Source organism: Festucalex cinctus, chromosome 13 (genome assembly GCF_051991245.1).
Source record: "Festucalex cinctus isolate MCC-2025b chromosome 13, RoL_Fcin_1.0, whole genome shotgun sequence".
Classification (NCBI taxonomy): domain Eukaryota; kingdom Metazoa; phylum Chordata; class Actinopteri; order Syngnathiformes; family Syngnathidae; genus Festucalex; species Festucalex cinctus.
In genome coordinates this window covers 9,855,944-9,871,970 of record NC_135423.1, presented here as the reverse complement: position 1 = coordinate 9,871,970, position 16,027 = coordinate 9,855,944, and the positions used below count along the sequence as shown (strand labels likewise).

The 16,027-nt window shown below is 42.8% G+C and overlaps 1 protein-coding gene across 1 annotated transcript; it reads right to left on the bottom strand.

Moving 5' to 3' along the window:
- Positions 1 to 2,903: 2,903 nt before the first annotated feature.
- On the bottom strand, positions 2,904 to 14,551 carry LOC144032770 (nesprin-2). Its single transcript, XM_077540177.1, has 14 exons — positions 14,541 to 14,551; positions 8,756 to 8,767; positions 8,614 to 8,687; positions 8,397 to 8,547; positions 7,998 to 8,180; positions 7,785 to 7,919; positions 7,021 to 7,215; positions 6,779 to 6,905; positions 6,558 to 6,695; positions 6,223 to 6,314; positions 5,956 to 6,141; positions 4,743 to 4,895; positions 4,620 to 4,669; positions 2,904 to 4,408 (listed from the first exon to the last, which is right to left on the bottom strand). The coding sequence occupies exons 2-14, from the start codon at positions 8,765 to 8,767 to the stop codon at positions 4,234 to 4,236; spliced, it is 1,671 nt and encodes a 556-aa protein (XP_077396303.1). The 5' UTR covers positions 14,541 to 14,551; the 3' UTR covers positions 2,904 to 4,233.
- Between the last annotated feature and the right edge of the window lie 1,476 nt (positions 14,552 to 16,027).

The following is a 16,027-nucleotide window of genomic DNA, read 5'->3' as shown; positions in this document are numbered from 1 at the left end:
GGCGAGCTGGCGGACTCAGTAACAGGGTTAGGTGTCACTTGTACTCTGGCGTGACGACCGGGGCCTCTCCCCACCGGGCTCGGTGTTCTGGTGTTCCGCCTTCTCCCCTGGTGCTTCCTCCTCTGCTTCCCCCCTCCCGCCGCTGTGCAAATCTCGCGCGGCTGGAGGTGGGGTGGGCACATCTTCCCTCTCTGCGCTGCTGCCCGGTGCCGGTTTCCGGGGGGGGGGTGGGGGGTTCTCGCGGGGGGCCGGGTTCGCGGGGGGGGGGGTGGCGGCCGTCGGGGGGGGGCGGCTTGTTTGGGGGGGGGGTGGAGGTATGGGTGGGTGGGGGGTTGGGTGCTGGGGGTCGGGGTGTGTTCGGGGGTTTGGGGGTCGGGGGTGGTGGGGCCTGGGTCGTGGTGGATGGCGGGTTTGGGTGGGGTGCGGGGGGGTCGTGGGGGGATGGGGGCTGGGGACCGGTGGGGCGCTGTGGGGGCCCGCTGGGCCTCGTTCTGCGGCCTTGGGCTCGGGGGTGTGGGCCGGGGCTGGGGCGGGGGTGTTCCGGGTGTCTGGGTCGGCTCGCCGACCGGTGTCCGCTCGGGTGGCTTGGGGGTGGCCTTGGTGCTGCCGCGGCCTGGGGATTCCGGGGGGGGGGGGGGGGGGTGCTCGCTTTGCTGGACCGCGGTTGACGGCTTCTTTCTTTGGTGGTGGTCCTTATGCATGCCAGATCCGTCGCACCAGCATCTACTGAAACTCAACAGAAGTACCCTCTCCCTCCCACAGCCCCTTGAATCAGTTGGTGCTGGTGTCTGTGGTTCTCACTTTGCTTTATCTATCCTTCCCTCCTTCCTCTCTTTAGTTTTTCCTCTGGTCACTTGAGATCTTAATTTATTAGAAGTATGAGGTTTCTGGGGTTGGCATAAGACTCCGGTTTTGTAACCACGCAGGAGGGGTCTTGTTGGTGCTGGACTTCACTTTGATGGATTGGATGTACTGGCTTCTATTGATCTCACTCTGCCTTATCGATCCTTCCCTCCTTCCTCTCTTTAGTTTTTCCTCTGGGCTCTTGAGATCTCGCTAAATTTGCTGGAATTTAGAGGCTTCCGGGGTTGGCGTAAGACTTTGATTTTGTAATCATGGGGAAGGCAGGAAGTGTTTGGTCGGTGCTGGATGTCACTTTGATTTACCTTTCTTTTCTCTTTATTTCTTTTTTTTTCTGACCTTTTCTCTGGTCTCCTGACCATTTAAATCTCACGACTCTGGCAAGATTCTGAAGTACCTGGTTAAGGCGAAGGGTAATGGGATATTTATAAGGTTTTAGGTGAATGAATGAGTATAAATTTATAAGTATTTGCACGCACGCACACGCACGCACGCAAACGCACGCAAACGCACACACGCAAACGCACGCACGCACGCAAACGCACGCACGCAAACGCACGCACACATACACACACACACAAAAAAAAAAAAAAAAAAAAAAAAAAAAAAAAAAAAAAAAAAAGAAAAGAGCAATGATGACAAGACGTTGAATCGGTAAGACTACCGAATGAACAATTCTGAGCTCTTCAAAAAAAAAAAAAAAAAAAAAAAAAAAAAAAAAAAAAAAAAAAAAAAAAAAAAAAAAAAAAAAAACCACAAGATCACATGGGGTTCACGCTGGCGAGGTGAGTTCACGCGATAACAACCGTGAATAGAGTCCTATTTGTAAACAATAGCCACGTTTGCCTGTTGTCACATCGACATGCTTTTTGGACTTTAATTCTGGGACTTCTAACATGGCTGTTCTACCATGGGTCAGTACATTTTGTGTTTAAATAGTGTCATTTTGCCATGTTTAATTTATTCTGAGCTCGTTTTTTGTCTTAAAAGTCCGACTCATGTCATGCTATGTAGCTAGCTAGCTAGCTCCCTCCCAAAAAACGAGTTCTCAAACAGTTTTATTTTGAAATCTACCGGATTTATCTTGATGTGAGACACCCGACTTCCGGCTGTTCGGCTCGTGTAATTTCTTCAGCTTCATGAAAGATTGTGGAAACCTTCCGCACCTCAGCTGGTGCGAATTGACACGTAAACTTGAATGCGTTCTATCCTTGCAGCCACCGTACGGAAAACGCACCGCGTCCGTTCCGCAGTCAGTGAATTGAGCTTTAGAAACAAGAGATTTCACTTTCCCCAAAAAGCCCTCCATTCAAAATTCCCTTTGCAACAACAAAAAAACTGTCGGTGAACATCTAGCCAACCTTTGCGGGTCTTGAATGAACCCTGAGGAGAAATCAACATTTGCAAACGTTTTCCGTTCAGTGGGGTACGGTCTTAACCAACTTTGAGTTATTTGGTTACTTTTACTTCAGTATGATAACCCTCAAAACACACATATACATGAGCACACGCGCATGGACACATTAAAAAACACACACACACACACACACACACACACTCAACTAGGACAGTGAGGACTTAAGTAGTGTGTCCTAAAAGCACTTTTCCACTTCTTTTCATTCCTCTTTTTTCATGTTAGTGCCAGCAAAGTGATTAGCATTCACTCTGTGTGCGCGCGCACGCAAATTTGACATTTTTAATGCAAGTGTTTGAAGAAGTCAAATAAAGACGGGACATGTCTAATTGCTGGAACCTTCTCATCATGAAACATCCCAAATTCCACACCTCTCGCAAGCGTAAACCAAACGTCTACTTCACACAGCCGCGTCCATCCATTGACACACAAACACCTCTTGTGACGCTCCATCGAGAGGACTTCCCCATTTTGCATACGCACACGCAGCAAGTGGAGTTAATCTCCACTTAATGCATTAACAGTATCAGCAAGCAGCATGACGAGGCCTTCTGCAGACACGTGGGCGTGGCACGAGATGCACGTTAATCTCGCGCAACACAATCATGCACACGTTTTTTTTTTACCATGTAATTGATAAAATGTCCTTTTTATTAGTACAAAAACATGTTTTTATAGAATCCTTCATTTGATGGATACATTTAACAAAGCATCATAAAGTTTGACAATAGAAAAAGTGAAATGCTTTTAATTCCTCAAAACCATCTAAGCTCTTCAACACACTAGCGCACACACACAAACCGAGAAAAAACCCCCAAAAACGTTATTTGTTGTAAGCGACGTCAATTGTCATGAAAATCACAATAATACAAAACATTGACATTTATTTGGATTGTTTTTAACGACAAGCTCTTCACTAGAATTCCCAAACCCAAACAGGCTTAGCATTAGCAACAAGCTAAGCTAACTACTAGTTGGCTATGCTATGTTAAGTTTTGGAAAAAACAAACTTTTTTTTTTTTCACTTGTTCGGAGCTCAATGTGGACAAATTTTTGACTGACAAAAACATTTAAAGGGATACTTGACTCATTGACGCATTTTCAGCAGCAAAAAGTTAATATTTCGTCCAGAATGAATTTGGTAACTTCATTATTTTTCATGTACAATTAATACCTTTAAATACTAATTTTTTCCACTTACTGCCGACTGAAGATGACATCACCTGTGCTGAGGAAGTAGGTAACGACCAATCATGGATCATTTTGCTGACCAAACCCAGAAAACAGGTGAGACATAATTGGTCGTTACCTACTTGCTTCGGACAGGTGATGTCGTCTGTCAACAGCAAGTGGAAAGAGTTATTAATAGTACTATAAAAATATTGAATTTATGAAATTCATTCTCGACAAAACAACTTTTTACTGCTGAAAATGGCTCAATGAGTAAAGTATCCCTTTAAACATATGCAAAATGCTAAAAACTTGGACATGTACAAGCTAAAACACATTTTTTTTAACATTTGGCCTACATTATGCCAGTTTGTTCATAAGTTAGGTAAACATTGCATATTCATAATTTTTATATTTATGATGTGCGAGATATGTGAGTGCATGATTTCCATTTGTCATTTTTTTCCCCAGAATGCCAGATACATGACTGTCCTGTGGCACTATGGGAATAAATGCCAAGTTTGTAGCATTTAGCCTACAAGTATTTTCCAACTTACTTGAAAATATGTTTAAAGGTATTTTCAAGCATGTACTTGCAAAAAAAACGGATTTGCCAGTTAAAAATGTTCCACGCCTGTCATACCGCAAAGTTTTTGGAAGGAACGTATTGGTAAAATGCAGGCGAAATGCTAAAACATGACATGTTTCCGGTACTGCCATAGGGGTATGGACTTGCACGTGCACAAATGGTACTGGTGTCATCTCATTCTGGGATGCGGCACGTGGCGTCAGGTGGGCGGGGGTCCGTTGACGTAGCTCAGGTGCAGGCCTCCTGACGACGCCCCGACGATGCTGCGGCGGCGGCACGACGGCTCCAGCAAGCACCAGAAGTGGCAGGCCAGCAGAGACACGGCGGCGACGGCCAGCAGGAGGCACTTGGCGGCCGGGTAGAACCCAAAGCCCCTGCCAGGTGTGAAAATTCTTAGAATGGTTTGTTTTCAATGCGCATGTGAAATGTGGAGATTTGTTCACAGTAGGTGTGGCAAAGTGAAGAGGTTGATAATATGTGAGTGAAATGTACAAGTTTGTGCAAAATGAAGTTTTGCTTACAATGTGCGTGTGAAATTTCAAGATTTTTTTTACAATGCGTTTGTGTGTGTAAATTGCAGGTCACCTTTGCTCTGCTTCAGCACAGCAGGACTCTTCCTCCTCTTCCTCTTGAGTCTGAAAAACAAAACATCTCTCTTGTTTTAACAATAACATGACCACGTCATTGTACCAATTGAGTGACCCGTGCCTGGTGTTGCACCGGCGTCCAATCGGACGAGGAGTTTGGGTCATATGACGACAAGCTGGCCCAAGTGAGAGAGAGGTCGTCGCTGTCGTTGCCGTGGCAACTCGGGATGTGAGTGGCAAGTTCTGCGGGATCCCACTCGCTGACGGTCACACGCTGAACACAAACAACATCAAGGCCACGCCCACAAAGCTAACATGCAGGAAGCTAACATTGGAAGCTAATCTCGGAGGCGACGCTGAAAAAAATTAAACATTGGATACACTTAAGCAAAAAAATAAAAAATACAATAAAATTGAAGTAATCCATCACACCAAAGATTTCATTTAGTACGATCTGATTTTTTTTTAACCTGTAAACTAACTTCTTATTTAAATTTTTTGTTACCATTGGTTTTTCTTGTCTCAAACAGAGGTATTGTTGGAAGCTAACTTCAAATGTTAACTTTTGAGATAACATTGCAAGCTAATGTTTGATGTAACCCTGGAAGCTAACTTCAGAATCTGACTTTGGAAGGAAAGATCAGAAACTAAAATAAATAAATATATAAATAAATAAAATTCACGAATCGATCAGAAGATAGAGCAATATCGGTTTAAACAACTTTTATATTTACTCTACAGTCGACCGCCGCTGTTTATCGAGCCCACAATAACGAAAAACTCACCTGTAAATGCCGCTAATTGCAATGCATGGGAACAAAACTTTAACCCCAAAAATGCTTTAAAAAACACTGCTAAACATTAAATATAACATGTAAAGTGTTTTTCGCGTGGCCGATCAATGATGTCATTGATCGATCAGGCAAATTAAGATTTAGAACTGATCACTGATTTTGCATAAAATGCTAAATATCGGCCGATCTGATTGGTGTAAAGTCCAGGTGAAACCAACTTCGAAAGCCAACCTGGTCTTACCGCAAACATAACACCAGAAGCTAACTTTGGAATTGACACTGGAAGCCAACATTGTAAACTAATGGAGCTAATGTTGGAAGCTAACGAGCTTTCTTCTCGCTAACGTTAGCTGTATTGTTGGAAGCTAACTTAAACATGAAGCTAAACAAGCAACCTTAGCTCTAACATTAGAGGTTAGCTTTAGTAGCTGATATTGAATGCTTTCGTTTGAAGCTGATGTTGATGCTAACTTCTTGTGAACAAACTTTGGAAATACAACATTGTAAACCAATGTTCAAACCCAACTTTTGGAAGCTAACCTGATTGTCCGTCTGCACGGCTTTACAGCAGGAAGGACGGTCAGCACTGTGGACTCCTAGCCACGCCCTCACACGTCCGTCACAGTCGTGTTCTGGGGTGGAGGTCACCCAGTGGTCACCGCCGCAGCTCTTTATGTCTGCTTCGGGTGAGAAGACGTCAGGGAGCGTGGACGTTGACTTCAAATGCTGCACGTAAGCGACAGTAAGGACACATCGATCACATCAATGATCACAAAGCCACTCGCTGCTCAAACACATGTGACTCACCAGCGCATCTTCCTGCTTAATGATGTCACTACTGATGACATCAGAGCTGAGGGAACTGATGTAGCTCCACCTGTTTGGGGTTTCTCTGGGACCTGCACAACCAAAGTAGACTTAGAGTTTTAACCTCTTATCTGAACGATGACAAAATTTCGGTTCAAAGTTTTAGTCATCGTTTAGTATGTGACATTGTCAATGCTTTTCATAAATAATCACATCTAAGATTTTAGTTACAAGTCCCCTAAGTTCTATTTAATCCCTGCTGACTGCCAGTTTTAGCATTTGAGTCAAAGAAGATGAGATAAATAAGTCAGAACTTCCTGCTTCCTGGTTTTTACCACCTGTGCTGGCACTGTAATAGGAGAAGTCACTGCAGGAGCGTCCCACATCCACTGAGGGGTCCCACTCCAGACCCAAGTGCTCATGGGAAGGCGAGGATGGTGAAGGGGGACGGTGAGGATGATGATGATGGAGGTCTGATGGGAGAAGGTGGAAATGTTCACTTTGGAGTCATCACTTCATCATTTTCCTCATAATAGTCATCAGAGTCTTCACTGACCTTCACTTTTACGACTGGCAGGGAGGTCCTGATGGACTTTGTCAAGTGCACCCTCCTCCTCAAACAAAGTCTCTGATGGACAACCGGAATCCGGAGGCAGAGTCAACAGGAAGTCATCCTCAAAGACCTGAGAGGGAGGATTAGGAAGAGGAGGAGCATGATGAAGACAAACGGGAACAGAGCCAGTCCAACAAACACAGACAGGCAGATGGACAGACGTAGACTTGAGGTCGAGTACACACCAGCCGCATGCTGAGGAGTCTGGTGTGCGTGCGTGCGATGTTGCTGTAGACATGACTGCACTGGCGCAGAAGCTCCAGCAGGCGGCACTCCACCCGCCGCGCGTCGCACGCCGTGCTGCGCTGGATCAGAGCCTCGCCGCGCTCCAACACGCCGTTCACACGACTGCAGTTGACGCTCACGCTCTGCTGGAACGACTGCACAAACGCACACACATGCCTCCACTTAGCAGTTTTTCCAGCAGCTCCTTGCCACGGTCTTCATTTTCAATTTAGCCTTCAACAAACAGCTAAAGGTTTAACTTCTCAGTGCTGGGTCCTGTCTAGTCCACTTCGGTCTACTAGGGTCCAGTGGTGAAGCTAGACGCATTCTAGTCCATATGGGTCAAGCTTAGACTAGTCCGATTCTGTTGGGCCGAATCTATTAGTGGTGCCAAGTGCAGTTGGTTGCTACCAGGTTGGTTGCATCCTTTTAGTCTCTTAGCCCAGTTATGTATTTATTTGGGTCCTGTTTGCTCTAATGTGATAGTCAGGTAAAGTTGGTTCCAACTGGGTCCAGTTCCAGTCATGAACAATTTGATCCAGGTCCTGTCTAGTCCACTTTGTCCCATTCAAGTGCATGTGGGTCTAGTTTAGATTCAGTTTGGCCAAATCTGTTCTAGTGGTGGAGCCACAGATTTAGTTTGGTCTAAAGGTGGATATCTGGTCCAGTTGGATCCAGTCTGGTCCAGTCAGTCAGTCTACATCACATTAACTCATAAAGGCACCTGTAGTTGTCTGAGTTTGTCGCACGTGTTTCCCGTCATTTGTTGTACTCCCATGAGACGAACTTCCATCTCAGACAACCAGACAGCCAGGTCCTCAGTCTCCTCCTCAAACTCCTCCCACTCGCTCACCAAACCCTGAAAGAGGTCACGCTGCTTTTAAACAACACATTTGTTGGGATTCTGTTTTGCTTCTTCTTGATTCTGTTCTGTGACCTTGAGCCTTCTGCTGATGGACTCCAGTTTGACACTGAGGCGGTCCCATCTGTGGCCGCAGTCCTGGGCCGCAGCTAACAGGCGAGCCCGCATAGCGCCATTGAACAGAACGGTCAGGGTCCGGTTCCTCTGGGTCAGCGCGTCCAGATGAACCAGATTCGAGCCTGCCTCGCACCGGAGATTCTGGTGCATGCATTAACACACACACACACAAGTACAATCATGTGTACACACGTGTACAAATCCACAAAATTCTCACTTTAAAAACAACCAATGTTCTAGCAAAGAGCTGTACATACGTACTGTAAATACAACAACATAAGATCATTTAAAATATATCTATAAACAAAATGCAAACATGCGCACTTAAACATTCATCAAACACGATGTGTTTCTCACCTCAAACCTCCTGACGTCATTCTTGGCTGCGGCGCAGGTGACTTGAGTCCAGTTGTGGGAGGAGACTGCCTGCTCGGCCAATCGTAGCCAAGCGTCCAAGCGGGCGTGATCCGTCATGAAGCTGTGCCAAAGCAGCCAACGTCTCTCTAGCCTGCAGGCCACGACAGGAAGTGATGTCGTCACTCGACACCTTGTCCCAAGTGTCAATCAAACTCACTGGTGGCATCCCAGCAAGTTGCCATCTTGGCTCCAGGCGTCTGTTGGCTCCTCATGGGTCGCATTATCTTCAGGCTGAGGGTTGACATTATCGTGGCAGTGTGAAGCGGCTGTGTCTAATCCAGACATTCTGACATCAGTACCTTTTTCAGCATCTGGAGAAAAGAGTGTCATCGTAAAAAGCTGCTGTCCCACTCAGCCGCGCGTTCTCTTCATGGAGTTGGACTGGTGTCTCCTCTATGGACATGGCTTCTTTTCCTTCCTCCTTTGTCAAGCACATTATCTACTGTCCCCTACAGGACTAGAGTAGATCATAACCGCAATTTAGAACCAGGGCCCGTCTTATGCTAGCTGCTAAGATTGCGGGAGTAGGCGAGCATGTAGGCTTTGGCAGAGGTCTCCCTCCAGCTAGGTTTGTGTGGTGATGTTTGCCAGCTTGCATCACTGATGTCACTCTTTGAGTCTACATCAACCTAAGTGTCGTGTTCTTCCAGATGACACGCGATCTGCTCGTCAGTTTTGGAAATCTCGCATATGTCAGTTGACTCTCTCTACCTTGTCACTTCCTGTGCCTCTCCCCCATGCCAGCAGAGAGAAGTTCTGAGTCTTTACCTGGCTAGCTCGCCAAAATGTGTCGTAGATAAACACAAGGCCAAATAAGACAATCTGTGGCGATCTGGTCTTTACTCAGCGTAGACACTTTACACGTGTTCAGAAACATTTCTCGGAAACCGTTCCAAGAATTGGAACAATCGGAACATTGAGGAGCTATTCCCTTCAAAAGGAAGCTCGCTGTGTATACATATTTTTGTAAAGTTACACAACTGAGGTCAAAATGACCTTTACTATGCCGATCATGCCCAGAACTTTTCACCAGGAAGCTGTCCAGGATGCATTCTAACCAGATGCCCGACCAGCAGCTCCGAGTGTAGAGTCATTTGCGTCCATTCAGCTGCACTGTGGTCCACTTCAGTCAGTTCCAGTGTGGTCCAGTCACTATGATTTAGGGTGATCGAGTTGTGGTAACTTAGTCATCTCGCCAGATGCTTGGGCCGCATCATCTGGCTCTCCGTGATGCATTCAAGCAGCCGCTGGCAGGTGTCAGTCACAACTGAGGTCTTTGTATTAGAAGAACGAGTCTCAAGCAACCACCTTGAGTCAGGTGTCAATCTAGACCCACAGGGTTCTTGCTTTGATATGAGAACAGGAAGTTGGAAGTTTTGATAAAAGAGCAAGTAATGTGAAGCAGACATGTTGAGTCAGGTGTCACTTCAAACCAGGAGGGATTCTGCTTGGATAGTAAAACAACAAAATTGAAGCACTCACTCTCAGGTGTCGTTCAAAAACCAGCTTTCTTGCTTTAAAGAGAGAAAAGAAGTATGAAGCAGACATGTTGAGTCAGGTTTCAATCAGCTTTTGACAAAACAAAACCACGTGATCACATCTTTTAGTTTCAAACCTTCTCATCAGGTTAAATAAAAAAAAAAAAATTGGATCACGTCAGAAGAGTGTTTAGTGCTTCTGTCAGTTTAGGACGAAACATTGGTGACGTTGTCATGAATCATTTTTCCTTCTCTGCTCCTGACCCAAATCTGCGCTTGTGCGATTTAACTTAAATGAGGATAATTATGATGATAATATTATGCAGGATGAAAGCTGCGTAGGTTTGAGCTGACCTGAGATCTGATGTGATCAGGACACGGTGATGCTAACAGATAGTGATGTCGGCAGATCTGGTTAGCTCAGACTAAACTCGTGCAACGACCAAACTCGTGCAACATGTTTAAATACCTCTGCTCATACTAAAGAGCTATTTGGGGTCCAGTTTAGCCGGGTCTTTTTTACATGGGTTGGGTCTATTTGGGTCCACAGTGGACCAGTCAGTTCTACTCCATTCCAGTTGGGCTCATTCTGGACAGTTAGGTCCACTTTGGTCATATGGTTTCCAGCGGTGTTGTGAAGTCAGGTTCACTTGGATCCAGTTATTCGGATCCAGTGTGGGCCTGTTGTTTCTTTACTTTTGTACTGTTCATATAGAAGTTTTTCATAACTTTTTGAATGGGAGTGGAATCTTGTACAATTAAGCACTAACAGCTTCATTCCATCCCAGCAACTTATTTAAAATTGTGCTAAACAAACTTTGTAACAGTTTACCGTCAAAGGAAAATACGAATGAACAATATGTAAAAGATAAAATGTACAAAACAAATAAAAGAAAAATAGTAAATTCGTGTGACAGACTGTATTCATGGCGGCCCATCGACATTCGCGCTTGGTGTGATCATGTGACAGTACGGAGCCAATCATGTCGTTTGTTTACCGGAAGAGATTTGTGGGTGTGACGCGGCATGCCACATGCACATGCCTTCCTTCCAAGTTTGGATAGCTGAATCCGAAGAGGGTTTTTTTCTTTCCCAAATGAATGGACGGACCAGTAATTTTGTGTTCTTGCAGGACCCGCCTCAAAAGAGCATGTTGTTGTCAAAGATTTTAGAAACATTAGGCCACGAAAGTTTCAGAACTGGAATTAGTGAAGTGACTGAAGAAAAGTGCGAGGCCAGCAACATTCGAATTTTGATGGCTACTGAAGAGCAAACGAAAACTAATGTTTGCTCCAGATGGATTTTGGAACAGTTTGCTGAGACGTTACTCGAAGGTAAACAAAATCGCTTTCTTACTTGAAATGTGCTAGATGAATGACGAGACGAAATTAGTATTCATTTGCCTATGCTGCTTTACTTCAAATGTTTGTCTTTTTTTTTTTTTTTTTTTTTTTGCCGCCTGGCATCATAACAAAACTACAGTTTTCACTAGACCTGGCGTGCTTGTGCCTCTTAATGGATAAGTTATTAGCGATCTATTTACATTTGTGTTAAGGGTTTACATGCCTGTTTAAAAATAGGAGTCAAAATTAATCAACAACTAATTGATTATCAAATTAATCGACAACTATTTTAGTAATGGTGTAATCGTTTGGAGCCATTGTTTTCATTTAATAGTCCAATTTCTCTGTTTTCAGCCTCAGAACAAAGTGATTATTCTGATTTCTGTAGTCATTGAAAGCTGTGTTTATCGTTTGTTCATCAAAACAAGAGTACATCATTATTATTATTATTATCATCATTATTATATTTCTATTTTTACTTTGGAAAACAATGACTGAAGCAGTATCTGAATCAGTTTGTTGAGTACATCAATCCCTCTCGTATAAGCTTAAGTTGTTTTTTTCTCTCTTTTTTTAAAAGTCACGCAACACCTAATTAACAGCAATTGTTTAATGAGCAATCAATAATTGGGGAAAATATTTTGTAATATACTTTATGCAAAATAACATTTTATCTGATTATTCGATAGAATAATCAATTCTAGAAAAATATAGTAAATAACAGTGACAGCCCTATTTAAAAAACAATTTACATGTATGTGTTTTGGGGAATATTTATGATCCTGAATTGTTCTCAGAGGATAAACATTTATAATTTCATTTATGGTTCAGAACTTAAGACAGACAATAATTATTTATGAAAATCTAAAACACTGAAAAAACAACAACACACTATTATAAGAAAGAGGAATGTGACATGATGATTTTGAACTCAAAGAAAACATAGGGGGCGTCCCTGGTCAGAAATGTGTACCAACCTGCTGGCCTCTCCATTAATCAGCGACTCTGCTCTCCCTTGCAAAAAGGTTGCTTTCTAATTCGCTGAAATTCTCTGAGGTGCCACATGAGGGCGGCAAAGGACTACTCTTGTCTAAATGAAGCTCTGAAGCTCTTCAACTCATGTCAACAGTTCCTTGGCGCCGATATACAGTACTATTAACTTGTGCTTTTTTCTACAGTACAAAAACAGATAATGTCTCAATTTCCTCCAGCTGTATTTGGTGTGAAATATCGGTTTGTTGAGTTGAACATGTTGCTATTCATGGGTGGTAGGAATGTCAACAGAATAATTGTGCTTAGTGCCATCTCGTGGAAGAGCTTTTAAAACGTGCCTATTACCGTACGTCGCTGACATGGATAGATATTTGGACTAGTAAATCAGTCATTTTTAGACCAAACAAGTGAAATTGAATCCGTTCTCACGACACACCTGACAATCTCTCACCCGAATACATCATTTGTGCTTGTAGTATTTCGTCTCCTGTCCTCACAATGCGTCCATTGAGCGTGTGTTGCCGTGACGACTGCTGCTTTTGTTTGTCCGGGTTGGGAAGCAGGTTATCTGGACCCTCTCTGACTGCCGGTCGGTCAGGTGACGGGCTGCGCTCACACGACACCTGACTCCGAGCCCCTGGGGGCCAGAAGACGCCCACCATTCAGTCACTTGGCATTGTGCTCCAAAACTAACACTGGTCTTCTTTTTTGCTCGCCTGATGCTGTTGATCACAAACGTATCTTTTTGGCTTCCTTTAGCACTCACGCATTATTGGGACCCATTAAAAAAGAATATCAAATTCAGCTCACTGAATGGTTTTTCGTCATTGTCTAAAAAACAAAAAAAACAACAAAAAAAAAAAACATGCAGACTTTAAATCTTGAGGCGGCATAGTGCTGCACGGCACCCGCAAACTGAGGAAGAGGTGGTGTTTTTACAACACTTGTCAGGAGAAAAAAGTGAATTTGAGGCAAATAACATTCATGAATTTGAAAACAAATATGTCTATTATTAACTAGCCTATAAAAAAATGATATTTTGTCAAATGTTTAAAAAGTTGTTCAATAAGCATGTTTAAAAAATAAATAAATCAACAAATAGTTGGAGAATTTTTTAGGGCTAGGAAAAAAAAAAAAGAAAAGAAAAAAAAGTCGACCAGGTCGGTAAGTTGACTTGAAAGACTTGACTGTCTGCCTCAAAGCTCCGCCGGAAACATGTTTGCGCCGCTGTCCATGTTTCTATATGGACCTTTTTTGCAGGTGTACACAATGGACAGGCACTTATTGAGCTAACAGGCATCTCCACTCGTTTACTAATTGAAGCATCGTCTGTTAATTTAAAGTGACTTTTAAGACACCATTACTTGTGTAATGTTGATGTATGCGTGAGCTAAATGCTAGGTAGTGTTTGTTTGCATTAATCGCTAGCCCGCTAATGCTAATCGCAATTGCTAACCATTTAGCATAGGCTAATTTTGTTGGTGTTTAATAATACTCATGAACAGAAGAGAAGTAGTTATATCCACTCAATTCTACTCGTGTTCAACCTTAGTGGATTAAGGAAAAAAAAAAATATAATAAATTATGGGGGCGGGGAAGTGGTTATTTGATGGAATAATCAGATAACCAATTTTAAAAAGATTTGATAGTGACAGCCATTGTGTTTTTTTTCTATATATTTTGATGTGAAAATTTTACCTTTTAGTGAAAATTAATATTGACTCCAAATATCGGTTATCGGCTTCCTAATAATCTGTATCGGATCTGAGAAAAAAAAACAAACAAAAAAACCCATGATGGTCTATCTCTAATAAACAAATGAGTGGTCACCCGCCAATTGCAGGGCACACATATAGACGATGGATTGGTCACCAATGTCAGTCACTCCCGTTCACCTCAATTTGTTGGTCTGTAATCAAGCTAACATGCTAACACGTCTTTGGAAAGTTGACTCGAGTGATGCCCTACCCGGTTACCCTGGTGACAGAGGGTGGTGCACTTCCTCAAACACACAGACCCTCACATAGTCGTGCGCGCACGCACACACCCACACACACAAAGGCTGCACTGCAAACGTGTTGTAGAAAGGATGTCCTTTCGCTCTCACAACGCTACACGAGACAACCACAGCACATGCCACTCAACTACACAACAAGCACTCGCTCACACGACAAGCAGGAAGTTTGTAGTTGGGAGGTGTGAAATGAATGAAACCGTCTGGAAGGGTTCATTGACTGCCGGCAAGAGTTTAAAGGTCAAAGCAAAGTTACCTGCTGCTGGGTGAGGTCACGCCAAGCGGAGAGAAACTTGTTGTGAAGTGGTGAGGAAGTCAGGTTAGCTCGCATGCAGGTGTCCTCCAGGCCCCGCCCACTGCACGCACCTGAAACTGTTCAGGCAGGAAAAGTTGTTGACGCCCACTTGACATTCGACACTGCCTTCTTTTTCTCTTCCCATGACTTCATGTTTTGCTTGCATTTAAATGCATGGCCCAAATTTCTTTGTGGGCACTTCTTCCAAAACATGAACGCGCCAGCAGTGTCATGTCAGCCCAAAGCTCAACTTTACAAATGAGATGCGCTTCAGATCAAACCTGCAATTTTCTCTGCGACGAGGGGAATTTTATGTATTAATAATAGCAGTTATACTTTGTATCGTGTCAGTAACGATTAATGTTAAGTAATCGTACTGATGTTGGTCTGGAAAAAAAGTGTCATTGAACATCACTCGTAATTTGGACTGGGTTTAAAAAAATAAAATAAAATAATAATCTAAATTTCTTGAACATTCTATGTAACAATTCTCAATTCATTATCAAAAAAGGAAATATGATATCATATAGACAAATCACAAAAACGAGCAGCACTTGCAGGACGGAAAATTCATGTGCATACAAAAAAGGAAATAATTGAAATAATTAAGAAAAACATTTTAAAAGCATGCAAAGAAAACCCAAGAAATTAAACAGGAAATAAAACATAAAATATAAAAAGTTGTAAACTAAAAAAAACAATAAAAACCTGGAAAATGAACTAAAAACAAAAAATAAACCAAAATCAAATAAAACTACCAAAATCTACAAGAAAATATGCGCTAATAAATCAGATTAGAATACAAGGAAAGAAATATTCAATGAAAATTGAGTGAAATAAATGTACATAAAAGAAACTAAAATAAAGCAAATAAAAGAATTTGTAAAAAAGAAAAGAAAGAAGTACATTACAAGGGGAAAACACATTTAAAAAGTAAATAAACTGAAAGTTAGTCACACAAGAGAAATAAAATTAAGATCAAGTTAAAGAAAATGATCCTTCCACTCGCTAGCTGCTCATGCAAATAAAGGAGACAACAAAAGGAGAAGACAAAAGCGGATTAAAGTGAAAGAAAGAAAAAAAGAGTTTATTGTTGAAGTTGATTGAAGTAAGCAGCCACAGGACCTTTGAACTGTGTACTTGGTACTCATTGGAATGCAAATCAGTCAAAGTTCAAATGTTGAGTTAGGTTTCATCTTTGCTGTTCTTTCATCTGTGCACGAAGATGTTGTGGCATTTTACGTGACGTCATCACGTGCATGCTAGAGCCAAACTGGCCCCGAATCACGTTCTTTTTTTAATATGCTTTTATTGACACAATTCAACACAAAATTGACATTGCATTACATTTACAACATATCTTTCATAGTTCACGAATCACGTTCCCGGCGCTTGTCTGTGACGTCAAAACAAACTCGCTCAAGTGCATGACCGACGTAAACAAACAT

Coding starts and splice junctions, on each gene's coding strand:
- LOC144032770 (XM_077540177.1), bottom strand. Junction 8,548..8,613: donor AACTTGCTGGGATGCCACCA/GTGAGTTTGATT, acceptor CGTGGCCTGCAG/GCTAGAGAGACGTTGGCTGC. Junction 4,896..5,955: donor CCGTGCAGACGGACAATCAG/GTTAGCTTCCAA, acceptor GTTTGTGTTCAG/CGTGTGACCGTCAGCGAGTG.